The 26,775-nt window shown below is 41.5% G+C and overlaps 1 protein-coding gene and 1 pseudogene across 2 annotated transcripts; one reads left to right on the top strand and one right to left on the bottom strand.

The window, feature by feature from the left end:
• Window positions 1-3,292: 3,292 nt before the first annotated feature.
• On the bottom strand, window positions 3,293-22,078 carry LOC306749627 (parafibromin-like; annotated as a pseudogene). The gene is made up of 9 exons (XR_013771258.1): window positions 21,948-22,078; window positions 21,127-21,232; window positions 20,885-20,954; window positions 20,697-20,759; window positions 20,364-20,416; window positions 19,970-20,058; window positions 19,463-19,709; window positions 16,784-16,848; window positions 3,293-3,436 (listed from the first exon to the last, which is right to left on the bottom strand). The product of XR_013771258.1 is annotated as a parafibromin-like (transcript).
• Window positions 14,485-15,747, top strand: LOC306750806 (beta-1,3-galactosyltransferase 2-like; the record flags this gene model as incomplete). Its single annotated transcript, XM_079234280.1, has 1 exon — window positions 14,485-15,747. The coding sequence occupies one exon, from the start codon at window positions 14,485-14,487 to the stop codon at window positions 15,745-15,747; it is 1,263 nt and encodes a 420-aa protein (XP_079090406.1).
• Window positions 22,079-26,775: the final 4,697 nt, after the last annotated feature.

Below are 26,775 nucleotides of genomic sequence, written 5' to 3'. Positions count from 1 at the left end.
TTTTTCAGGCCATTTCTGACTTTACAATGGGTGTGTACGGCACAGGCATCATTTATAGATCAAAACGAAAGAAATATTGTGCAAACAGTCGTGACTTTGTTGAGTGTTTAACTCGCAGTGACGGTGCTATAAGCCGATTGGCAGAAGCCGAGCAGAGCGAACGAGCTGGGGTGTACAAGGACAAGGTTCAGACACAGATCCTCTCCAAGTTACCCGGTAGGTGCGGTTGTTGAGATAAGATAAGAAGAGGGAGAGCGCAGTGCCTGTGATACCAAGGTCCTGGAGAAAGGAGATCAGGATCTGGTGATTCACTGTGTCAAAGGCAGCAGAGAGGCTGTTCTAGCAGTGTGAAGCTGCTCAGAGACAGCGAGGAGGGCAGTCTCTGTTGAGTGGCCTGCCTTGAATCAAGACTGGTGAGGGTCCAGAAGGTTGTTCTGGTGGAGAAAGGAGGAGACTTGGTTAAAGATAGCTCGCTCCAGAGTTTTGGAAATACAGGGAAGGAGAGACAGGTCTGTAGTTGTTGACTTCAGACGGGTTGAGAGTGGGTTTCCCTGAGTGGGTTTCCCATGGGTGAGAAAGGGAAGGTCAGGAGCAATAGATTGGAGAATGGGAGATGGGATGGGGTCAAGGGGGCAGGTGATTGGGTGGGCAGAGGTTACCAAGGTAAGAACTTGATTGGGAGACAGGGGGGTGAAACAGGAAAGCAAAGGGGAAGAGGATGAAGTTAATGGAGGTGTAGTTATAGAATAAGATGGATTAGTAAATGAGGAGCGTATGTCATCTATCTTTTTTGTAAGTAGTCAACAAAGTGGCTTGGTAGAAGGGTGGAGGGAGGAGGGGGGCTGGGGAGGGTCGAGGAGGTTGGAGAAGATGGAGAAGAGTTTTTTGGGGTTAGAAAAAGAGGATTCAATTCTGGATTGGTAGAACAGGCTTTTGGCTGTAGAGATAGAGGCAGAGAAAGAGGAGAGAAGGGAGTGATAGGTGAGCAGGTCGTCGGCATGTTCTCTCGGCACGCACCGAGTCAGACAGCCACGGAGTCGGAGATGACTGGCGGACTTTTTGTGTCGTAAGAGGACAGAGAGAATCAAAAGAGGAAGACAGAGTAGAGAGGAGAGTGTCTGTGGCAGAGTTAGGATGCATGAGTGAGAAAGAGTCAGTGGAAGGAAGGGCTGACAGAACAGACGAGGCCAGAGAGGAGGGAGAGAGGGTGTGAATGTTGCGACGGACAGGTGCAGAGTCTGTTGATGTGGGAGGGTTGCCAGTTACAAAGAGTGGGAGAGAGTAAGAGATGAAGAAGTGGTCAGAGACATGAAGTGGGGTTACAGTGAGGTTAGATGTAGAGTAGTTTCTGGTGAAAATATAGTCAAGGTGATTGCCGGCTTTGTGAGTAGGAGGGGGAAGGACTGAGTGAGAAAGCAAAGGAAGACAGTAAGAGTAACAGGTCAGATGACTTCTCTGTCTGGATGTTAAAGTGTCCCAGAAGGATGAGCGGGGAAGTTTTCTGGGAAGTTTGATAGGAGGACATCTAGTTCTTCCAAGAAATCTCCCAAAGAACCAGGTGAACGGTAGAGAACAGCAATGTTCAGTTGGACCGTGTGGGTAACCGTCACAGCATGAAACTCAAAAGACAGTGGGGTAACCACCAGTGGAAGCGGGTAGGGAGAAAAGCTCCATTTAGGGGAGATGAGTAGACCTGTGCCACCACCCCGACCAGCGGGCCTGGCTGAAGGAGAAGGCAGAGGAGAGGGCAGCAGGGGTACATGTGTTGTCTGGTGTGATCCAGTCTCAGTGAGAGCCAGGAAGTCCAACGATTGCTTCATAGCGAAGCCAGAGATGAAGTCTGCCTTGCGATTAGCTGACTGGCAGTTCCAGAGGCCCCCTGTGACAAGGTGTTTGGTCTGTGTGGGTCGGGTGGGATAAATAACAGATGAGGGATTTTGATGCAGGTGTGAACGAGTCCGAGGCCTATAGGACACATTGTGTTTTATTTATGCTAACCGTATATTTGGGTCTGAGCACATTTTGCTGCCAGTTATTATTCAGTTTGAGTTACCTGTTTGGGAGACTGAGCACCGATGAACTCTTCACAAATACTTGCTGCTCTCCGTGCTAGCTCCTCCGGACTGTCAGACGTTTTGAACTCTTGACAGGCGAGCCAGAAGTCCAGATTTACCTCAGAGAACTTTGATTTCAGAAAGTCATAAAATGCTATTTTTCCACATCGGAACATAATATCATTATAAAAAGAATAGAAACCAACCGTGGTATTAGTTTTGCGTTGCTTGAAAGTGGATGAAAATTACATTTCTAGGAAAGGATTTTCCCAGTAGGCATGATTCATTTGTTTTGCAGTCTGCAAAAAGAGGAAAAGTAATGTTTTTGTGAACATTTAAAATAAAACAATATTAATATGCAGTATGATTAAATTCAAACACCTGTTGAATGTCCTCCATAATATTGGACTCCGGATGAAGTTCTGTATTCTGGATTTCCATGCTTTATGTCTACAAAAGAGGATAACAGTATTATCTGTTTGACTACCCCAAGAGCATTCAAAATACACCTGATTGCAAATGATACACACTGTACTCACATTCTCTGTGTCCCGGAGGTCCAGAGATGTTTTAGAGTTCATTGTTGAATTTGAATTGCACTTCCTCCTCTGTGAATGACTATTTGACAGTATACGTCTCAGTGTACATTATGCTGCTGAATCCCAATATTAAAGCGAGATTTCCACCCTCACCACTGATTCCCGACTGCCTCGTCTTACTGATGTCAAAGCTAAAGTTTCTTCCTGAACTACAGGCACTCCATCTTTACCTTCTGTTGACATGCTGTCTGATTGTTATGAAATTAGAAGAATATTTTTTAATTGTGTCAAACCTTGCACTCTTACTTAATGTTTGATTATAGAACAGAAGTTTGCTGTGCATCAGTTTGTGACTGGAAGTGTATTCTGGAAGTGATATTTTTGTTAGTCAGAAGTTATTATAGAGTGAAAGTTGTTTTCTGGAAGGGAAAATGTAACATTAGCCATAGAAACGTGGGGTCAATTCAATGTGATATTTGCCACAGTCCATTTGTTGTAATCTTTGACAATATAAATGTTTGTTTGAATATTGTCACAACCCGGCTCAAAGACTGCAACATGAATGGGAGACAAATGAGTGCAAAAAAAAGAAGCAATTTATTGTTCACAAAATAAATCAAACCATTTAAAGTGGAGGTATCAGTTATCAGTAGTGAGGTGCATGTATGGCAGTATGTAAAAAAAAAAAAAAAAACGGAACAAAAAGATTAGTAACAGCAACGGTGTCAATGCCAGCGACACACTGGATCTCCTCTCCCCAGAGGCCTAGGCTGCCAAATGAAGACGGTCTTTTATGGCCAAGCCACTCCGGCTCATCCAGGCTGACAACACCCCAATCAGCACCTGCAACAGAGAACCAAAACAGTGACGCCTAGGGTATGGGAGGAGGAGGGTCGTCACAATATACGGAATAACAGGGGTCTTAAGTGCTTGAAATTAAAGCCCGTTTTATCATGTATCCCAGCTTTACTTGGACTACAATAAACATTTAACACAGATGTAGCTGTCAATATTAACGGGGGACAGAATCAGCTTAAAGATTAGAGACTGTATATAAGACTCCACTTCTTAAAAACAGTCTATGATATTTAAGCTTATTATGTAGCCACTATGACGTCATCCTTTGGTGAACATGATTGATTTGTTTCACTGAAGAGTCCGCAGGGAGGGTGTCATGGTAGCCTAATGGGTGAAAACCACAATTTTGCAATTATTGAAGAGATCTTTTAATAAAGGACCATAAACTAATGCTTTCTATTTGAAAATGTTCTATTATGTATCAGCCGCCATCCATTCGAACATACCCAAAAACTTCTGTCAGGCCAAGAGCATCCAAAGAGCATCAGGGCGGACACCATCCCTTTAATTCTAGTACTTTGTGCACAAACCTTCCAATATCGCGACTCCAGTTACACTGCACGTGTCACACCCCATAGCTTAATAAGGCTGTGTCCCAGCCTTTATTCAATAGGTCTTGGGCATTAACCTTGAATTGGCCAAACTATTACATGAATCTTTCATGAACTAAAAAAAACACGGTCAAAAAGACGGATAGCTCCCAGACCTGTCAATCACAAGGTAGTCACGCCCTTAAGCGTACCCTGCTTTGCCATCTATTTGACTATAAATGGGTTGATCATTTACTAAATGAACATCATGCTCTATTGAAGAAGACTGGAAACTAGTGATTTAGACCAGCGGTCCCCAACCCCCAGGCCGGTCCCGGTCCGTGGGTCCCTTGGTACCGGACTGCAGAGAAAGAATTTATGAAAAAGAAAAGTCGGAAAAATGTTTTATTTTGGGTTACCGGCCCTCCGCTGCGCGTCGCACCTAACAACTCCCTTGAACAATACATTATTGCACGACACAGTACTTCCTCGAGTACCTTATTGCTTAAATAGGCAACGGGGGCACTACAACATCCAAAACAGCGCTGCCAGGATCCTGAAGAGAGTCCGTAAATATGACCACATAACACCCATTCCGCACTCACTACACTGGCTCCCTGTCTCATTCCGGATTGACTACAAAGTCCTACTACTTACCCATAAATGCATAAATGGACATGCACATCCCTACCTACAAGAACTCATCCCTCCCCAAACCTCCACCCGCACCTTCAGATCTACAAACCGCTTGCTCCTGCAGGTCCCCAACAACACCATGGACGACCGGGCCTTTTGCTCGGCAGCGCCACGCCTCTGGAACAGTCTCCCTACCTAAGGGCAACTCAGACACTGAACTCTTTTAAGACTGTGCTAAAAAACCTTTTTATTCAGGAAGGCATTTTTTACCTTCTAGTTCATTGCCAGCTATTAATTTGTCTTTTTTTGTAAATTATTTTATTAGGGGTTGCATTAACTATGTTTTAACATTTTTTATTTTACTATATATTGGCTCTGTGGCACTCTGAGTTTCTTCTGAAAGAAAAGTGTGTTTAAAAATTAAATGTATTATTATTACTACTACTACTACTACTACAGCAGAGCCTCGAAGTAGAGGAACCCTGAGGGCTGCAATGCATTCCTGAATAACTGTTCCATCCTGTTTGCGTTGCAGCCACTCATCTTCACTTCCATGGACGCCAGACTGGCATTTACCATCAATCACATGACGGGGAAGGCGCGTCTATGGGGGATGGCGGAATGGGATCATCGAACTCCTGCCTGTGCCTCCTTCGGGTCCTTTTCTGACGAGTTATGCAAGGTCTTTGGGGTGATGTCCGTGGCACGATTAAGCTTGTGGAACCGCTCAGTGTGACGCATATTTGCTCGGCCTAGCGGATTACGTGAAGGACGAACTAATCTCGTTCCAGCTACCCACAGCCCTGGACGATCTCATCTCATCGCATTTAGGCCAGGCGGCCGGAGGTACTGTCTACTCGGTTCATTGCCTGCTTTGCTCCCGCCGCTGGGGACAGGGTCTTCAATATCTGGTCGACTGGGAGGGATACGGTCCGGAGGAGAGGCAATGGGTTCCGGCCCGTAACATCTACGACCCTCAACTCATCAGCACCCGGACCAGCCCTCTAGGACTGAAACACCAGCCGGGAACACCCAGTAGGCCCGGTCTTCGGAAAATAAGGGGCTTTCCTCCGGTTCCGAGGTTCAGAAACAGGCCAACCTGGTGGGGGTTGTGAAACCTACTCATCAAAATGTCCCAGAGCTTTGTAAAGCATTTAAATTGCTTGTTAAATTACCCACATGATTAATTGATTACCAGAGTTGTTGGCGATTGATTCAGCCCAAGTTGATCTTAGTCGCTGTCCATCAGCTCTTGTGCCACTGCCACTGTGGCCAACAACTGGCCTTACTACAGTGAGACCCAATGTGGCTGTCCGGCCCACTGAATCATTTCAACCACCACTTCTTTGAAAAAACCACAAGCTGACACTATCAGTGACAAGCAGCCAGTTGCCATTTTCAAATGATATAGTCTTGATTCAATTTACAGGTTAACCCTATGTCCATGGGGACCATGGTCTCGCGGTATGACACCGTTTCTCTACGTTTCTAAAATATTCATAGCGTCGCGATAATACATCGCAGAAATATAATTTTATGTCTGGCTGACAGAGAAGACTTCCGCTGCCTGCAACATTTTAACATCAGGCAAGCGTTAGGGGCTCGCGTCATATGACGCGGGCTAAAAAAAAGTTCTCGTCAGACGAAATCCTTCTCTGTGATTTGTTGAATCATATGTCCGTCAACATTTGGTTAAATCAACAAATGACTAAACACTCAAGAAACTCCCAAAGAACCAGCATGTAACTACACACCTGAGCTCTGAAAACACGCTGGTGTGTTACTCAAAGAGATATTATGGCAAAGGACGCACTTCCCTACGGAGGAAGCTGTGGCGCCGATCTTGCCTACGAGTACGAGGACGATGCTGAAGGCTTTGACTCCTGTGACCAAGAGAAATATGCAGACATTTGAAGATGGGTGAGTGTATTTAGATACTAAACTTTGTGTTGCAGTAGTATATTTACGCTAGCAGAGCGAGCACATTTAGCTGATCCCTTGCTGCAAGAGTCTGGCGTAACGCAGGTACGCACGTACGCACGTAGGTTGTTTACATTAGCAGTTAGCACAGTTAGCTCAGGCTCTAAGCATAGTCCCTGCTTGATCTGTTACGGGTTTTGGTGTGCAATCGTAACTTTCTTTCAGTCAACTTAGTAGTGACCAGTAGTCATTTATTTTACAGAGAGGATTAACATCTACAGCAGTGGACAACATGCAGCTTCGCTCCAGCCACCGACGTGGAAGACTGACTACGATGAGGACACTGTTTACCAGGTAAGTCACAGCTCAGCTGCACATGTACACCTGTTGAACTGTTCAAACTGTGTGAAGTTAGTATTGACTAGTAGTCATTTATTTTACAGAGAGGATTTCACCACCACCAGCCCCTCTGTTTTCTATTTCTGAACATGTACAGTTGTGTGAAAAAGTCATGTTAAATGTTTCAGATCATCAAACACATTTAAATATTAGACAAAGATAACACAAAATTAAGTTTTTAAATGAAGGTTTTTATTATTAAGGGGGAAAAAAAATCCAAACCTACATGGCCTTGTGTGAAAAAGTGATTGCCCCCTAAACCTAATAACTGGTTGGGCCACCCTTAGCAACAACTGCAATCAAGCGTTTGAGATAACTGGCAATGAGTCTTTTACAGTGCTGTAGAGGAATTTTGGCCCACTCATCTTTGCAGAATTGTTGCAATTCAGCCACATTGGAGGGTTTTCGAGCATGAACCGCTTTTTTAAGGTCATGCCACAGAATCTCAATCGGATTCAGGTCGGGACTTTGACTAGGCCACTCCAAAGTCTTATTTTTGTTTTTCTTAAGCCATTCAGAGGTGGACTTGCTGGTGTGCTTTGGATCATTGTCCTGCTGCAGAACTCAAGTGTGTTTCAGCTTGAGATCACGAACAGATGGCCGGACATTCTCCTTCAGGATTTTTTTGGTAGACAGCAGAATTCATGGTTCCATTTACCACAGCAAGTCTTCCAGGTCCTGAAGCAGCAAAACAGCCCCAGACCATCACACTACCACCACCATATATTCTGAAATGCCGTGTTACTTTTAAGCCAGATGTAATGGGACATACACCTTCCAAAAAGTTCAACTTTTGTCAGTCCACAGAGTATTTTCCCAAAAGTCTTGGGGATCATCAAGATGTTTTCTGGCAAAACTGAGACGAGCCTTTATGTTCTTTTTGCTCAGCAGTGGTTTTCGTCTTGGAACTCTGCCATGCAGGCCATTTTTGCCCAGTCTCTTTCTTATGGTCATGAACACTGACCTTAATTGAGGCAAGTGAGGCCTGCAGTTCTTCGGATGTTGTTCTGGGGTCTTTAGTGACCTCTTGGATGAGTCATCGCTGTGCTCTTTGGGTAATTTTGGTCGGCCAGCCACTCTTGGGAAGGTTCACCACTGTTCCATGTGGTTGAATTACAACAATTCTTCAAAAGATGAGTGGGCCAAAATTCCTCTAGAGCAGGGATTCCCAAAGTGTGGTGCGCGCACCTCTAGGGGGTGCGCGAGAGGAAAAATGTAATGGTGGTCTAATGGTGCAATACTTAATATTAAACATCATTTAAAAAAAATTAAGTAGGATTTTTTAATTATAAAAATTCCCTTTGTAAGATTTAAATTAAAAACGTACAATTTAATAAATAGATGCACTTCCGGTCCGGCCGCCAGACTGTCTTTTACGTACACACTAGGTAGCCTAGCTTGTGCACCTAACGTCATTTCATTCATTCAGCAACATCCATGAAAATATGTTAAACTGACTGAAATCGGGGAAGCTGTCAGGTGGGACATCTGAAGCTATCAGTAATAAAAGAGGAGAGGGACAGAGAGAGAGTGAGGAACCGGAGGCGAGAGAAACGGAGAGCTGCGTTGGGGAGAGACCGGGAGAAGAAATCGACCGGGAGTCGGAGAAAGAGGAGACGGAGCGGGAGCACAGAGACCCATCGCGGAGTCAAGGTGAAAAAAGAGGAGACGAGAGTGAGCATCAGACTGGGAAAAAAAAAGAGGAAATATGATGACAATTATCTGGGTCTGGGCTTCACTTGGATTGGCAATGCAGATTGCCCGAAGCCACAGTGCGTGTTGTGCAGTGAGGTTCTGGCTAACAGCTGTCTGAAGCCTCTTATTTGCGCCGCCACCTGAACACCAAGCATGCCAGTGCAAGTCAGAAGCCCCTTACATTTTTTAGATCAAAATTGGAAGAGTCACAAAACAGCCAAAAACAATTGCAGTCTCATTCATGTGTTGGCGCTACACAAAACGCACTACGGGCTTCATATCTGCTCAGTTACCGAATAGCAAGGAAGGGTCTACCTCACACAATCGGCGAAGACGTGTGCTTGCCAGCTGCTAAAGAGATGGTGGAATGTATGATTGGAGAGAAAGAAGCTAAAAAGTTAGACATGATCCCGGTGTCCAACAACATTGTCTCGCGCCGCATCGATGCTTTGTCCGAAGACATCCTGGCAACGTTAGTCGGTCGCGTGAAGAAGAGTGAGTTTTACTCTCTGCAAGTAGACTTGACAGGCTGAGCCACCTGCGCTGCATGTGAAAATCCTCATATGGACTCCTCCTTTTTTTATTTATATCCGTTTCTGAGCCTATGCATGTGCCACTCTTTGTTCTTTACGTGGCTTACTGTGTTTAAGTAAATAAATGTGAAATGCAATCTGCCTCTGAGCCTGTGCGTGTGTCCTCGCCATCCTTATTGCTCTTTAAAAGTGACGCCTTGTGTAGCTGAAATGTATACAGTGGACTAACTCTTGTAACAAACGCGACGCGCGAGCAAACAGTTCTGGCATTGGTCCGATTTTATGCGGCTATAAATAGGCTCTGTTGCGTTTTTTTTTTTAAGGTGTGGGGGATTGGGGGTGCGTGAACCCGGTCGGGATGTAGAAGGGGGTGCGTGGCCTAAAAAGTTTGGGAACCGCTGCTCTAGAGCACTGTAAAAGACTCATTGCCAGTTATCGCAAACGCTTGATTGCAGTTGTTGCTGCTAAAAAGGTGGCCCAACCAGTTATTAGGTTTAGGGGGCAATCACTTTTTCACACGGCCATGTAGGTTTGGATATTTTTTCCCCCTTAATAATAATAACCTTCATTTAAAAACTGCATTTTGTGTTTACTTGTGTTATCTTTGTCTAATATTTAAATTTGTTTGATGATCTGAAACATTTAAGTGTGACAAACATGCAAAACGATAAGAAATCAGGAAGGGGGCATGCACTTTTTCACACTATATATTGTGTAAATATATTTTAAATACATATTTTTATTTCCTCAAAAAATAATTGTTGTGATGGTCATTTTCATTTGCACACACCCCATGAAGCTTTATCTGCAGTAAGAAGTCATTTCTCAGTCCCATTTTTATCATTTTGGTGAAAGACCATATTTCTACTAAAAAAACGCTAATCATTTTTTTACATGTATCTATCATTTATTCATATATTTCACTGCTTTTGTGAACCTAAAACCTTTGGTAAACCAATTTCCATCACCTAAACACCACCCGAGTAAAGTTATGTTTTCACACGACATTTTCAAAAAATTGAGATTCCATTTTTAGAGTCATATTTTCTCTTTACACTTTTGCCTTATGACAATGGTGCCTCGTTTTATAGAGAGCTAAGATTGTTTCTGCAATTTACGATGTAAAACATGGGTATGCATCCTGTATGCAAGTGCCTTAAAAGGTGAACTTAAGAAATTATGTAAAATCGCAAAAATCAACTGAAAATGACCTCAGTGAGTTGACGTCTGTGCGGAAATACACGCGGTGAGGGCCTGCGAGGGAGAGGGCCCTTGAAGGGATTCATAACAAAATCTTGATGATTTCATAATCAATGGATGCAAAAATGATATTTGAAGTATTAAAAGTGTGAACTAATTTGAGTTGGGTCATTATATTGCTGAACAAACAAATGCGAAGCGACCCAAGTGTAGCTCCCATTATGGTGCTCAAAAGGTACCTTGAAATACATTATTCAAACCATGTTTCCTTTGTAAAAACAATAAACAGTGTGAATATTTTATATTTAGAATCTCCATCAGTAATTACAATTTCTATGAAAAAGCTAGTAGGCATTAGTCCCATTCTGTCAACTGATGCCAGGAAAGTTCATTCCTGCCAATCAAAGCAACACAGAATTGCAGAAACTGAGCATTGAGAAAGCAAATGCTCTCTGGGGATTAGAGGATAACACCTGCACATTGTCAGCACTTTACAATAATATAATAAAAAGCCATTAGTGGGACCCATGGTCTGTTGAAATGCAAAAGTATTTCTCTCCTCTCATCCCAATAGCTGCAGGGCAGAGTCCATCAGCACCACTGCAGGATCACTGTCAATTACATATGAAATGCTTGTCTGCAGCAGCTTGAGCCCTTGGACTTCCTGTCCAGGTAAAGTACATTTGCACCAAGAGATACTCTCCTCCACATCACAGCTTTACAATACAGATTCAATTTGTTAAGAACTACCCATTTCTTTAGTCCAACATTCCCGTACACATTACATGCAAACAATTTACTGAATACACGGTGCTTCAGGCGCTCAACTCGAGGTGGTTAATTCGCAACATTTGCTTCAGTCTCGCCAGAAAGGGGCCGTGGCTTATCGCCATAAAAACAGATACCATTTAGGCCTTGCACCATTGAAGTAACCACTATTTCTGCTTTATACTTGTAGAAATTCCACAAACATCGGAACATCAAACGACGCCATTGTGTCTGGGTTCATAATATTATCCGTAGCCACACACAGCTTGGTAATTTCCAGGAACTGCGTCTGAATGACTGCCGCCTCCAGCACTACTTCGGGCAGAGCAGTAGACAGTTGGATTCAGCAACGGCGGTGATGACGGGCCGAGCATGTCAACGCGCCATTTGCGCTGCCCGGCGAAAATTCATGTTCGCTACCATTCGCGTCTGTGCATGAAATTATGCACACACTCATTTATATTATGTTAAAAGATTTGCAACTATGGTAAGCTGGCATAGTGTCAATCACTTGACGAGATGATTACAAGGAAACCTTCCAGGAGTATTTGATTGGCCAGCACAGCACTGTTGCCAGATAACGCTACATTGTGTTGTGCCTCAAGTTAAGCAATGTGACTTTTTTTACTGTATCCATTTATTGCCTGCGTAAAGATAATGGCTCCCAGCAAATACCAATATGTCGGTTGAAAGAGATACTTTTAAATGTTTGTGTGAATGGAATATAATTAAAATGACATAGCAGACTACCATGGCTGAATGAGCGCAGCAGAAACATTGCTGTAATTATTTGTTTTCTAATTATCATCCAACACAAGAGACTGACAGAAAACGCATGCGAAAATGCAACTAAAGAGGCTTTTGAGTTTCACTGTCCAAAAATAATGCTGTAAAATAATTTACATCTTTCAATCAGATGCTGACATGACTTCTTCTACTTCACAGGACGAGAAATTGGAGTGGGTGTGAATACAAATAGGTCAGCAGCCCAACCCCCCTTTAACAGAGCAGGCAGCAACAGCAGCAGAAACGGTGTGACGTGATGGGAGAGCGTACTGCCACCAAGCCTGGCGCTGCCTTTCAGAACGAACACACAACTTACAGCGCTGGCTCCTCCCCCGCTGCCTTTACCCCTCACACACACAGACAACACAACGACAGCACAGAGCCGAGTGCCAGGGGCGGCTGAACAAGGAGGGTGAGAAGAGGAAATCGGAAACAAAAAAGGAGCGCAGAGCACATGTGGGGGGAGGGAGGTTAACATCTGAATCAAAGAGGAAGAGCGAGAAGAAAAAAAAGGATCAGCACAGAAATAGAAGAAATGCTCAACAAACGGAGAGATGTAAGGCTTGTGTATCGTCCAGAGATCTATCCACTACTGCTTTGATATACACAAAACGACAAGCGAGGACAGTGAAAGGACCCACGGCTGCAGCTAACTGTCAACCACTGACTCCACTCCCTTTGGCCAGAGGCAGCAGCGTTAGCATCAAGTCTCTGGGGACAATGCGCCAAGGCAGATGGAGAGACTGCAACACGGGAGCTCTGACACATGTTCTACCCATGCACGCACGCACACACACACATACACGTGTGCATGCATGTGGTAGATAGCTAACAGTTTCTGGAAGAGGACTATAGCCACATTAATACGTTTTCGTTTTGAAACCGATCTCTGCCCAGGCATCGTTTTCTAAATGATCTGTCGACACAGGGCCGTTTGAAAACGCACATCACATGTCGACACACATTCACGTACACTGGGCATGCGTGTGACACTGTAAACAGGACGCAGACTTTCTACACACAAATGCGATGAATTACAAGCCACACATGTGGATTGTAATTCATCGCATTTACAAACGATGGATGCCAGAAAGAGAAGAGCACTAAAACAGGTGAGTTAAAAATGCAAACGCACGTCAACACAAAGCTGACTAAATAATGCTGTAAAAACAATGTTAGTTAATGGTAGAATTGAGGATGTGAAGGGTGCACCGTTATTAAGGAAACAGACACTTCAGTTTCTGTCGTTGCATGCTAAAGAGCGAACAGCTATTACTCTTTGTCTTGTTGGGGTACTTCAAAAAGGTAGTGTGTAATTCAGGAAACAACCTAGAGACCATACTCCTCTTCAGGATGCAAGCAGGTTGGTCTTTCTATAACCATTCCTCATCTGGATGCTGTTCAAGAGCAGCACGTTGAGTTGAGACAGCAGAACATATTTTGTTGATTGTTGTCCTAAAAACAACACAAGCTAAACAGAAGATGACATCGAAGGGAATAAAAAGAATGAAGATGTGAAAGTAACTTCTAGAATAGTCTGCAGTTTATTTTTGTATTACAATGTGCAAAGGGCGGCTGTAGCTCATGGTCGTCCTGCAACCACAAGGTAGCCGGTTCGATCCCCAGTCTCCCTATAGTTTGCATGTCGAAGTGTCCCTGAGCAAGACATGAAACCCTAAATTGCTCCCAGGGCCCTTCACTAGGGGCAGCCCACTGCTCCTCAAAATAGTACTGTAAGGATGGGTCAAAATGCAGATAATACATTTCCCCACTGTGGGACTAAAAAGGGATTATTCTAAACACTGCCCCACGGAATACTAAAGATGTCTGCACCTTTTATTAGTTTTCTTGTGTGTGTAAGATTGTTGTACAACTGGTATTTTAGCATTATGATATAGAGAGTTGTGTGGAAATGAGTAAAAGCAGGAAGGAAAATATATTTTGTGTCCATAATCAAGTTTAATTACCTGTGTTAAATTTGCACAGTAAAATGTATACTATAATAACGACGATACTACATTTAACAAATTCACTATGAAAACAAAAAAGGGGCATGGCTGATACTCCAGAACCCCAACTTTATAATATAATCACTTACTTGACTGATCCTGAATCAAGAGAAGAAGGTTTAAACTATAGACTTGGATGATAAATGTAGTTTAATGTCAGTTTAGTTTTTTTAAACAAAAAAACAGCAGCCTGATGAGCAGTGAGAGGCGAGCGTCGTAAAACCAAAAATTAGGATAAATCCCCCCACCCATAGATTTGACGGTAACTACACAGTCAAGTCATAATTCTGTGTTAGTCGCAAAGGACAACACCCTTCACATAAATGTACTTATTTCATCAGCAGCAGCACCTTAAATGTGACATGTCGTATCCATCTTGTCAAATATGTCCCCTCTCCTCCTCTGTCTCCCAGGCAATCACAACACGTGCAACATTAGAGCGGACTCGCACCTGACAGCTGGCTCGTCAGACAACAATACTGTCTGTGAGTGTCAAGTGATTCAAATGAGCGATCAGTATTGGGGTCAAGTTCCTTAAGCAATTCAACCACTCCATCATGCAGTGGAGACGCCGCCATTGCTATGCACACACAGCTAAATGTACCCTACTCATCTCACTGTTGGGTCTACTGGTGTTTCTGGTTCACCAGGTGTGGCTGACTCAGCTCACAGGTATGCCACATTGGCGAGGCTACCCTGTGGTGTACGGAGTTGTTGAAATGCATAGCACCAAACCCAAATGGAACCTGAGCGCACCACATTCTACGTCGAGGTTTGTCATTGTTCCTCATCAGAATCTCAAGTCTGATGCTAACATCAGCTCCCCTGCGAAGGAGGGAGTCTCCTCTCCTCAAGTAGACCCAAGCTTTGAAAACACTCTGGCAGCCAACACTAGCCAAAGTGTAGAGGGAGACCTCCGTGGCACTATAACCCACGGGCCTTTCCCTTATGTCATCAATGAGCCAGACAAATGCGCGGACAGCAGAACTGCACCATTTCTGGTGTTGCTGATATCCACTGAGGCTCGGCAGGTGGAGGCAAGAAATGCCATACGTCAGACGTGGGGGAATGAGAGCGTGGCTCCTGCTCTGGGATTCATCCGGCTGTTTCTGTTGGGGAAAAATGAGGGCGAGCTGGGACTTTTACAGCAAGGGATGCTAGAAGCAGAAAGCCAGAGGTATCATGATATCATTCAGCAGGACTTTCTGGATACCTACAAAAACCTGACCATTAAGACATTGATGGGAATGAACTGGGTGGCAATTCACTGTCCACAAGCCAGCTATGTCATGAAGACGGACAGTGATATGTTCGTCAACACGGAGTACCTCATGTACAAGCTGCTCAAGCCAGAACTGAAGCTTAAGAAAAACTACTTCACAGGCAATAACATGAGAGGCTTTGCACCCAACCGAAACAAAAACAGCAAGTGGTACATGCCTCCTGAGCTGTACCCAGGTGAGAAGTATCCAACCTTCTGCTCTGGGACTGGTTATGTCTTCTCTGGAGACCTGGCGGGAAAAATCTATCGTGCATCATTAATGATCCGCCTATTGCATCTGGAGGATGTGTATGTGGGAATATGTCTGGCGAAGCTTCAAATCGAGCCTATGCCTCCACCCAATGAGTTCATATTCAACCACTGGCGGGTTTCTTATTCCAGCTGCAAGTACAGCCATCTGATAACATCACATGGGTTTCATCCCAATGAACTACTCAAATACTGGCATCATCTCCAGAGTAACAAACGCAATGCCTGCATAAATGTGTTGAGAGCAGGCAGGACACATTTAAACAGAATGAACAGAGAGACCAACTAATAACTTGTTATCATTAAACTCTCCTTCTTGTTACATACAAATAATGATTAATATCTCAGCCCATGCTGATCTTAACTTGATACCAAGGGATTAATCCCAACATTATCCATTTGGGAACACAATACAACTTCTACATATATTTTGTGTACTTTATGATTATTGTCAAACATTTTGTACAAAACAGATGAAAACTGTTTGTCTGAGTCAAACAACTGGAAAGTTTATGTACACCATGATATTTTAAAATAGAATAAGCTGTGTTTCAATGTGCTGCAAAGGGTTCTTTTTTGTAATACTGTAAGATTTGCTGTATGTGTTTTATATATATGCTGCCTTAAAGATACAGGCTACTCTAAAACTAGAGTGGACAGGGTACAGTGACAATAAACGTTTCCACATGTGCATCAAATAGTCAATGAAGTAATTTCAAAAGACACTAAAATATTAACTCTGCTACTATATATTGAGATTGTTGACACCAAATGTGGCACCAGCCACAATATACATTTCTGGAAACTTTACTGTAAAAAGTACATTTGAAGACTTAAAGTAGCACAATTATTATTACTTGAGTGAGATATTCTGCCTCATGACAATTCCATTTCACGCACCTTTAAAGACAGTCTTACAAATTATAAAAATAAATGATTTGTGCTTTCACAAAATATTTATACAAATTTGATTTTTGATAAATAATCATGTGGAATATAAATATGACTAAGTGGGTAAAGCCAAATAAAAGAATGTCCAGAACAGTATGGTAAGTTGAGAAATACACATTATACTGCAACGCAGCCTTAAAAAAGCAAGACACTTAAGCAATATTACGATATCCAAAATCTAAGACAATATCTAGTCTCATATAAAGTTATTGATATCGATTTATTGCCCAGCCTTACATTGAGGCTTTAATTAGCAGATCTCAATAAATATGAACGGAACATTTACTGGAAGTTTGCAAAGTGAAATTCCCATGCAGAGTCGCTCTGGATTAGTCTTCTTACAACACTAGCAAACGGGCAGGTTTTGTTCTTACCGTCACCGACTTCAGGATCATGCCGTGGTAGGTGCCCATGGTATCGATCTTGAAACGCTCCGTTTCTAAGAAAATAACACAGGCTAAGTTGTAGATTACTGGCAGAACAAATCAGAGTATTTTCTAAAGTGTAATACAATATAATGCCTAAATATTATATAACCAGTCTTTCAATTCGTACACTCAATCAAAAACAAATATTCAACCATATCTCTACAAATGTTTCATTGTAAAAAGTAGAATCCCTATTACACATGTAACCAAAAGTGCATAGAGGATGACGACTGTTGCACTGAGAGCTGACAATGTGATACGACTGCATATGTTGAAAATGGGGGAAAAGAGTTGAGCATAAACAAGTGATCGTGATTTTTGTGGGGATCTGCACCAAACAAACACGTATTCTGCAAAATGCACCATCTTAAGTCTGTAGAATATGATGTGTAGGCCCACAGGAGTCACACAGGCCTTAGATGGCAGGTTTTTACAGTAGATACCTGTAAACCTGTTAGCTCAGGCTCTGCAAGTTGTGGCACATCAGTGGCATTGCAACTGAAACACTCAACTATGTGTAGGATTGTTCCAGGTATTAAGGAGCCTGAGGAATTAAATCAAAACTATCTTTGAGCCTTCTTATTTACAGTTTCCCATTAACTTCGAAAAAAAACGTGAAGATTGGGCAAACTAGACTAATACTGATTAGAAGACAGTGTATGTCATGCAACCTACAGACTGAATGAAACATACATTACACTCAAAACAGTCTTAATGTTTTTTAATTCACTGTTTGGCACTTTATTGATTTGATGCAAAGGAAACATGCAGTGGCTCTATATTTGTTTATGTTTAAATCAGTAGTTGCAGTAGTACGTATTAAACCTACATCCAGGGTCTTCTGGCAACAAAGTTAACCGTAACAGCATCATATGCCTGAACGCTTCAATGTGTTGGCGACAGATCAGCCTTATGTACCATGGCAGTGGAACATAACACAGATGTAAAATTGTGAGAAAAAACATAAATTTTGTCCATTTCAAATGCACCATTTTTAGGTGTGAGAAATGCCTAATTCATAGGGCCAAAACTGAGTAACAAAACAACAGAACAAATTGTGGTTCACACAGTAAATTTGGAAAGTGATTTATAGGATGCCAGAGTAATTGCTCCAAACAGACAGTCACTCAACACTATAATGGTAAATACAAACAGGGTTCAAAAATCATTCTATTGCTGCCATCTAGTGGTTGAAATCTGAACCTCGTTCCACAAAGTATTTACACAGTTGGTCTTGAAACATTTCCCACACTCAAGGCTATTGTCTCAGGCAGTTCAGCAGTTTTGGTAAAATAGGACAGCTGCTTGAGAGCTCAGGTATGTACAGTAAGGTGGTCTTGAGTTAAGATCCAAATATTTCACACCAGTTCATGTCACAAAATGCATTTCTGGTGAAAGTCTACATCAGTATGAATCTTCTCAAAAGAGAGATGTGCCTTGAATGTCAACCCTGTTATCGGCCCATCACATTAGAGGAAATGTTCCTTTCTGGCCAATTTCAATATTTAAAGCATTTTTCTGCTGATCTAGTACTTCCCTTCCTTCGAACTGAAGGGTTTTTTAAACTTTGTCACATTTGGACTTGCACATCTATATAAATGATTGTTTATGTGTAAATTGCAATGCATGAAATATGATAATTAATAAGGGATATTATTTTGAAGATTGTGTAATTGTATGCATATGAAGGTCACTGTTTTTATTAATGATTAATGTGTGAATGGAGTTTAAAACAACGTTTGCATAGTGCATGTGGATGCCCGGGTACTGTTTTATAGGAAGGAAGTGTAGTTCTCTTGTTCGCCTGAGGTGGCGGCGCTGAACATCGACTTTTGAGATTATAGAATCTACCCTTTTTCTAGAGAAGAAGAAGAATAGCGCCGCTCCTGAAGGTGCAGGCGAATGAATGAGTAAAAGGGCACGAAAAGGTGTGAAATAATAGAACTAACCAATGGAAGGGTCTTATGTAGCTATGTGTGAGATAAACTAACACGCGAGACTGGAAGGGGCTCTCATGGACGACAGAGGCGGCAGGTAACTGGGGGACAGACTGTGAATCTGTGAGCAAGAGAGGGCCTCAAGCGAGAATGCATACGCTGTTTTTGTGATGAACCTTTGATTAAATACTTTTTAATTATACTTCATCGCATTCCGGACTATTACTTCCCATGATCACCCAGGATTTAAAGAATACTTTTCAGAACCAAAACCCCAAAAGGTTATGCAACACTACAATGCATCTTTCATCCCTGTTATTTTTATTTTTGTGCCTGTACGCTGCTACTTCAACAACAAATTACTCCTTGGGGATGAATAAAGTATATATTCATCCATCCATTGCTACTCCATTGTTGTTGGTTTTTGGGAGAGAATCAAAGTTGGCACGTTAATCACACAAGGGTCATTGCAACAATGCTTTCTTGTTAAAAAATATAATGTTCAGACTTTATTCACTAAATCTAATTTACAATCAAATGTCTAATATTGAGCCAATGTGCAGGCAAGAATACAAGAAAATCCCCAAGTCTGACAATTTAGGAAATGCAACGTATTGCTGTCAAGAGAGAAACAACAGCATTTGCATAGAAATACCATGTGATTCATTATCATGAAGTGGACTCTGACCTTTCCAGTGCTCTGAAGAATGGTTGTCCTGGTCCTCCAAACTCTCTCTCTGCTGACAATATCTCTGGTGACATCCACCTCAGCGTCCACAAAGCTTCTATGCTTCCATGTATGCATCATGAGTCATTGCAAGTTTGACTTTTTGATGTCATCATCCAGATCTGTTTTAATGGTGGAACGTTTCTTAGCCATAATCTTGGCTTTGATGGCCGCGATTTTCTCCACCGACATGGCCTCAGACAGTGATCTGAAGAAGAAAAGGTAGTTTGGTTTAAACAGCTCACTGCTTCAAGGAACTGGTCTGTGGGTGTCATTTTGCAGTAAAACATGACATCCAGCGAGCAGTTGGTTTTAGTTGATTTTTATTCGACATACCAGTGTCAGCACCGGTATGTCGAATAAAAATCACAATTTATCTAAATGATGAACAAATCAACATTGGAGAGATTACTGCCTCATACAGAAAGCACAGTATGGAGAAATGCAGCTGGGATAAATCCATTATACCTGATCTGGTCGGTCTGCACGATGCCCTCTTTGTGACCCTCCAGACGAGCAGCCAGACGCTCCTTATCCAGACGTACTCGTTCCTCATCCTGAAGAGAAAAGCAGTAAACACGCCATTAGCAAATTGCTGAAGAAAATAAGATGCAATATCTGATCCCTATGATTTGCCAGGTTGGCCACAACAATTGTGTTTTAACTGCAACAAAATGCATTTCATTCATTACAAAACGTACATGTAGAGACTTCCTTTTTGCCACCAATATTCTGACTAAGTGGACAATCAAAAGATTCAAAAAGCAAAGAAGAGAGTAAATGTTCCAGAGCTGCACTGACTAACATGTGCGAGTATAGTGTTAAAGCAACTTTTAGTGGAAGATAATTTTTGTCAATTTACCTCAATCCTGGGTTTTTTGGCTTCAGAAGATACCTCATCAGCTGCTCTTTTCACTAAAAATAAAAGCAGAACAGTGGTATTAAGTCACAGTCCATTTGTTTTCGTACCAACTTTCCTGCCCTGCCTACGACCTACTTACTACAACCCCTTTAATAGAAAAGATCTGTGAAACTATGACCCACTTGCAGGATTAGCAGATAACGGATAGCAGAAGATACAATTTATTAAGTTTTAGTCAAGATTTCAAGAACAACAATGAATCTAAAAAACAACATTATTACTGGAGGTGAAAATAGCTCTTCAAACTCCAAGCAACACATGATGTGAGCTTACCTTGAGTTGGCCTTTGCAAACCTATTTCTATGGGTGCACTTCTGTCAATACTTGTCGATGTAGCTGTGAAAAGACAAAATTAGAAACTGCATTAATAAGTTACAAATTAGACAAACTACAGCTAGGCTACTCCTGAAAGCTGTCATAATATTTTAGTCAATCAAAACAAATTAGAAAGTGTTACTTACAACTCTCGCCATTGAGATACGACAGCAAACCTTTCCGAGCAGGTCGTCTGACAACAGGGATGTTCTCAGTCTATCAACAACATAAAAGCACGTCACCTAAAAACACTTTCAGAGCATTTGTGGAGAAACATTTTTTACAAATGCTTTGTGAGACAGAAAAGGTGGCTGAAATAATAGATTGTACTCAAATAATAATGACACTGAGAAGTTAAGGCACTTTGATAGTGACTCCAGTTACTTACAGCAGCTCTTCGCACATAGGATGGATGTGGAAGATGCACATTGTTGAGCAAGAACAAGATAGAGTCCAAAGTATAATACTCTTTGGGTTGGCCCTCTTTACCAGTCCTGAGGGTAGAAACACAAGCAAAAACACAAACGATAAACCTCTCAAACCTCAACGTCATTTCATCGCATATGACCAAGCTGCTTCAGCTTGCTTATTTAAGTTGATTTAAAGTGCACAAGTCTGTAATACAAAGTACATATAACGTTAGTTAGATTACTTGCTCAAAGTAACGAAACACTGGATCTGAAATTAACGCAGAAGTATCAACATGTAACGTTATACGGTTGACGTTAATCTACTGACTAACGTTAAACCGTCTGCAGCTTAATTTCCAGCATTACATGACAACAGTTTGCTTGTTAACAGGGTAAACAAAGCTGCTTTCAGTCCAGACTGATACCATGAAGAGACGTCTATCTGCTTGATCCACTGGACCCCTGTGACTCAAGGATCGGTAACGTCCTGAGTAGTTAGCATCACATCACTATTAGCTAGCAGTACATCTCTCTTTTTAGTTTTAAAATATATACAAATTAAAACGTATATATGCTAGAAAAGAGGCCTCGTGGGTTTGTCACAATACGAACGTATGACGCCAAAGTAACCAAAGAGTGCTTACAGTTTTAAGTACAACAGCGAGGAGTCTAGTTAGGTTAGCATTTTAGCATCTAGCTAGCTAGCGAGCCGTGCGCCGTTCCCAGGACCGCAAGGCAGTAATGGGCTTCAGCAGCGGGCCTTCAGAGGCCATTCAAAGACAGTTGGGCACTGACATACCCCCAGATTATGTAGTTGGTCTTCACATTTTTCGGCCAAGAGAACTCTCCAAATATAACTTCATCTCCTTTGTCGACGATTTTTTTTTTCTGGATGTTATACTGACGGAGAACACTCAACACATCCGCCATCTTCACTTGTCTTGATGTGGTGTGTTTGCAAGGCCCCCAGTTATCAACATCACGTGGCCTCGCAAGATGCCTAATCTGTTTAAAACTTTCTAGGCAGAAGACACTTTTTTTTTCTCCATGTTTGCCAGGCCGAAAAAAACATCTGACGTTAGTAAATGTAATTATTGTTATTAATTAGATGATTTGTTGAGACTGGCAAGCAGTACTGGTTAAGTCCCAGTGCCTTGCTCAAGGATACTTCCACAGTCAGTGATATACCCACCCACAACATAAATAAGTTAATTTCCAGAAAGAAAGAAAAACTCCAGTATTTGAAGAGCAGCTTGTTGTTTATTAGGTGTTTACATTGCCACTAGATTCAAGTACTTACATGTTAAGCACAATGGCTGCAACAGACAATATGATGGAACAGCAGTTAATCATGGTGGTGAAACATTACGATCTACCACACAGGATACATGTTTTAATGAAAACACAGGTAGTTTTTTTGCTCACTTTATAAATTAAAAAAAGAGTTGCACAGTTTGTATGAATTTCCCAAAAAGTAAAACTTGCAATGACTCATGATGCATACATGGAAAATTCAAGTGCAAAATAAAAAAAATACACATCAATACAGTGATGTGCATTTCATTTGTATAAAAACATAATTATTTACACTCTAGGCTGTGTCTATCTCAGTCAAGAGCCCCAAAAGTTAAACACAGTTTTACCTTTGGGGCTGGATGTTATGTGTGTTATGTGAATCGCACAGGCATTGTGTTGTTGAGGATTCATTTTAAGGGGAGGGGAAGTGCCGACACAGTTTCTCTCAAAAGCAGTCCCTGAGCCTGTGTCACTTAACACCATCAACATGCATGGTGTCAGTCCTTGTGCAAGCGATAGAGCTCATACTGCAGGCTGATTGGTTTTGAATCATGCCACATTAGATCTTCAGTGCTCCTTATCTCCAAGGCCTTTCTGTGTTCCCCAAGGGCCCTCTGCTTAGAAGTGCAGCAAGCATGACTTTGTGTTGCTCAGATTGAGTGAAGCGTGGGAAAGAGCCATTCTCCATTAGGCTGAAGATTTTCCTCTGTGCCACAACAAAACATAATGGATTTGGTTGCTGAAGACTCTGTCTGATGATCTCTCTTGTGTAGAAATCGAAGTTAACCTGGAAAGACTGAAAACAATTAAATGTTGAACATTAAATAATGCGTACATTAAATTGTGTCTTATTCATGGTATGCGTATATTTGTTAGTGAAAGTTGTTTTCTGGAAAGGGTAAATGTAACATTAGCAGTAGAAACGTATTTGTAATCTTTGACAATACAAATGGGTGTTTGCATATATAGAATAACGGGGTCTTAGGTGCTTGAAATTAAAGCCTGTTTTATCATGTTTGCAAGTATTACTTGAACTAGAATAAACACGAAACACAGATTTAGCTGTTGTTAATATTAACAGGGGACAGAATAATTATCAAAGACTGTATATAAGACTCCACTTCTTAAAAACAGTCTATGATATATTATGTAATAGGTCGACGAATCAGCTCACTTCTCCATTCACGCTCCTCCACACTGGGACGTAACCCCGGAGTTTACAACTTTAACATCCTCTGGACCGTTTCCAGACTCCCAGGATGCAAGCAGGTTGGTCTTTCTATAACCATTCCTCATCTGGATGCTGTTCAAGAGCAGCATGTTGAGTTGAACAGCAGAATATATTTTGTTGATTGTTGTCCTGAAAACAACACAAGCTAAACAGAAGATGACATCGAAGGGAATAAAAAGAATGAAGATGTGAAAGTAACTTCTAGAATAGTCTGCAGTTTATTTTTGTATTACAATGTGCAAAGGGCGGCTGTAGCTCATGGTCGTCCTGCAACCACAAGGTAGCCGGTTCGATCCCCAGTCTCCCTATAGTTTGCATGTCGAAGTGTCCCTGAGCAAGACATGAAACCCTAAATTGCTCCCAGGGCCCTTCACTAGGGGCAGCCCACTGCTCCTCAAAATAGTACTGTAAGGATGGGTCAAAATGCAGATAATACATTTCCCCACTGTGGGACTAAAAAGGGATTATTCTAAACACTGCCCCACGGAATACTAAAGATGTCTGCACCTTTTATTAGTTTTCTTGTGTGTGTAAGATTGTTGTACAACTGGTTTTTTAGCATTATGATATAGAGAGTTGTGCGGAAATGAGTAAAAGCAGGAAGGAAAATATATTTTGTGTCCATAATCAAGTTTAATTACCTGTGTTAAATTTGCACAGTTCAATGTATACTATAGGTATTAAGGAGCCTGAGGAATTGAATTAAGAACGAAAACTATCGTTGAGCCTTCTTATTTACAGTTTCCCATTAACCTCCCGAAAAACCAAGAAAATTAGGCAATTAGACAAGATAAAAAATATCATGTTCAGACTTTATTCATTAAATCTAATTTACAATATGTGTAATGACTCTGTCTAGACAGAAATCAAATGTATAATATTGAGCCAATGTGCAGGCAAGAATACAAGAAAATCCCCAAATTCACATGGTAATCCGACACAGATGTATTTGAAGGGACAGTCTGACAATTTAGGCAATGCAACGTATTCCTTTCAAGAGAGAAATAACAGCGTTTGTATAGAAATACCATGTGATTCATTATCTTGAAGTGGACTCTGACCTTTCCAGTGCTCTAAAGAATGGTTTCTCTGCTGACAATATCTCTGGTGACATCCACAAAGCTTCTCTGCTTCAGGGTTATGTCATCATCCAGATCCCCTAATGCAGCTGGGACAAATCCATTATACCTGATCTGGTCGGTCTGCACGAGGTCCTCTTTGTGACCCTCCAGACGGGCAGCCAGACGCTCCTTATCCAGATGCACTCGATCCTCATTCTGAAGAGGAAAGCAGTGTACATGCCATTAGCTAATTGCTGAATAAAACAAGATGCAATATCTGATCCCTGATTTGCTGGGTTGGCCACAACAATTGTGTTTTTTAAATTGCTACAAAATGCATTTCATTCATTCCAAAATTTACCCACAGACCATTTCCTTTTTGCCACCGATATTCTGATATAGCTGTGAAAAGACAAAATTAGAAACTGCATTAATAAGTTACAAATTAGACCAACTACAGCTAGGCTACTCCTGAAAGCTGTCATAATATTTTAGTCAATCAAAACAAATTAGAAAGTGTTACTTACAACTCTCGCCATTGAGATACGACAGCAAACCTTTTCGATCAGGTCGTCTGACAACAGGGATGTTCTCAGTCTATCAACAACATAAAAGCACGTCACCTAAAAACACTTTCAGGGCATTTGTGGAAAAATAAATAAAAATGCTTTGCGAGACAGAAAAGGTGGCTGAAATAATAGTAATAATAATGACACTGGCAAGTTAAGGCACTTTAATAATTACTCCGGTTACATACAGCAGCTCTTCGCACATAGGATGGATGTGGAAGATGCACATTGTTGAGCAAGAACAAGATAGAGTCCAACGTATAATACTCTTTGGGTTGGCCCTCTTTACCAGTCCTGAGGGTAGAAACACAATAATCTACTGACTAACGTTAAACCTTTTGCAGCCTAATTTCCAGTGTTACATGACAAAAGTTTGCTTGTTAACAGGGTAAACAAAGCTGCTTTCAGTCCAGACTGATAACATAAATAGATGTCTATCTGCTTGATCCACTGGACCCCTGTGACTCAAGGATTGGTAACGTCCTGAGTAGTTAGCATCACATCACTATTAGCTAGCAGTACATCTCTTTCTGTTGGAGCCATAATGTAGTTTTGTTGCTTTCTTTTATATTTGAAGGAAACACAGGGTGAATTGGGACATGTAGTTCCTACATTTGACACATTCATTTGTACAGGCATATAGGTAAGTGCCTGTGTTGCACCCTTAAAAGGAACTGTCCACAAACTCGTCCTTCTTCGGTTTGCAACTTTTATTAAAACAAATCCCAGGTTAAACACAAGCACACGTTTTTGTCTTCAGCCTGCACACTGCACGTCTTCCTAACCTCTCTCTTAAAGAGACAGCGCTCTCTTCTAAAGGGTCAATACTTTATTCTCTTAATAGTCAGTATGTGTACAGGTAATTAATGTTCTTGAACATTGCAATAACGACATATGAATTAACTTAAACACACATTTAAAGTAAAAATATTAGAAATAGACACAGTCATATTAAATCTGCAAGAACTTCTGAAACTAGAAAATTTGCAAAGAAATTTTGATGGTGTGGCGACTACTGCCGTAAGACGTCACAATATATATATATATATATATATATATATATATATGTTTTATTGTTGAACTTTCAAAATAATATATTTTTTCAGTTTTTAGTAACAGATTTAATATTTTCCACTTTCACTCTTTTTTTCACAGTTTAAAATCTTTCTTTTTCGGGTTCAAATCTTTGTTTGAGGTTCAAAACATGTTTTCAGATTCAGATCGTTTTTTTTCCAGTTTTTTTTTCAGGACTTTTGGCCGGATCTGGAGTGGGGGCGTGGTTTCAACTGCAGGAACCAGCCTCTACCACGTTGCCTTCAGGTATTACCATTATGACTCACTATACCTACAGCATATTCACGGGATAGGCAGTAAACTAAATTGACGCCAATGACACAAGTATGTTTAGCAAGCGGTTTTAGGCCATGCTTGGCATGAATGAACTACTGGTATATATATATATATATATAT

The sequence above is a fragment of the Taurulus bubalis genome (genome assembly GCF_910589615.1).
Source record: "Taurulus bubalis genome assembly, chromosome: 1".
Taxonomy (NCBI): Eukaryota; Metazoa; Chordata; class Actinopteri; order Perciformes; family Cottidae; genus Taurulus; species Taurulus bubalis.
Note: the sequence above shows the minus strand (reverse complement) of the source record. Positions and strands in the feature narration are given on the sequence as shown.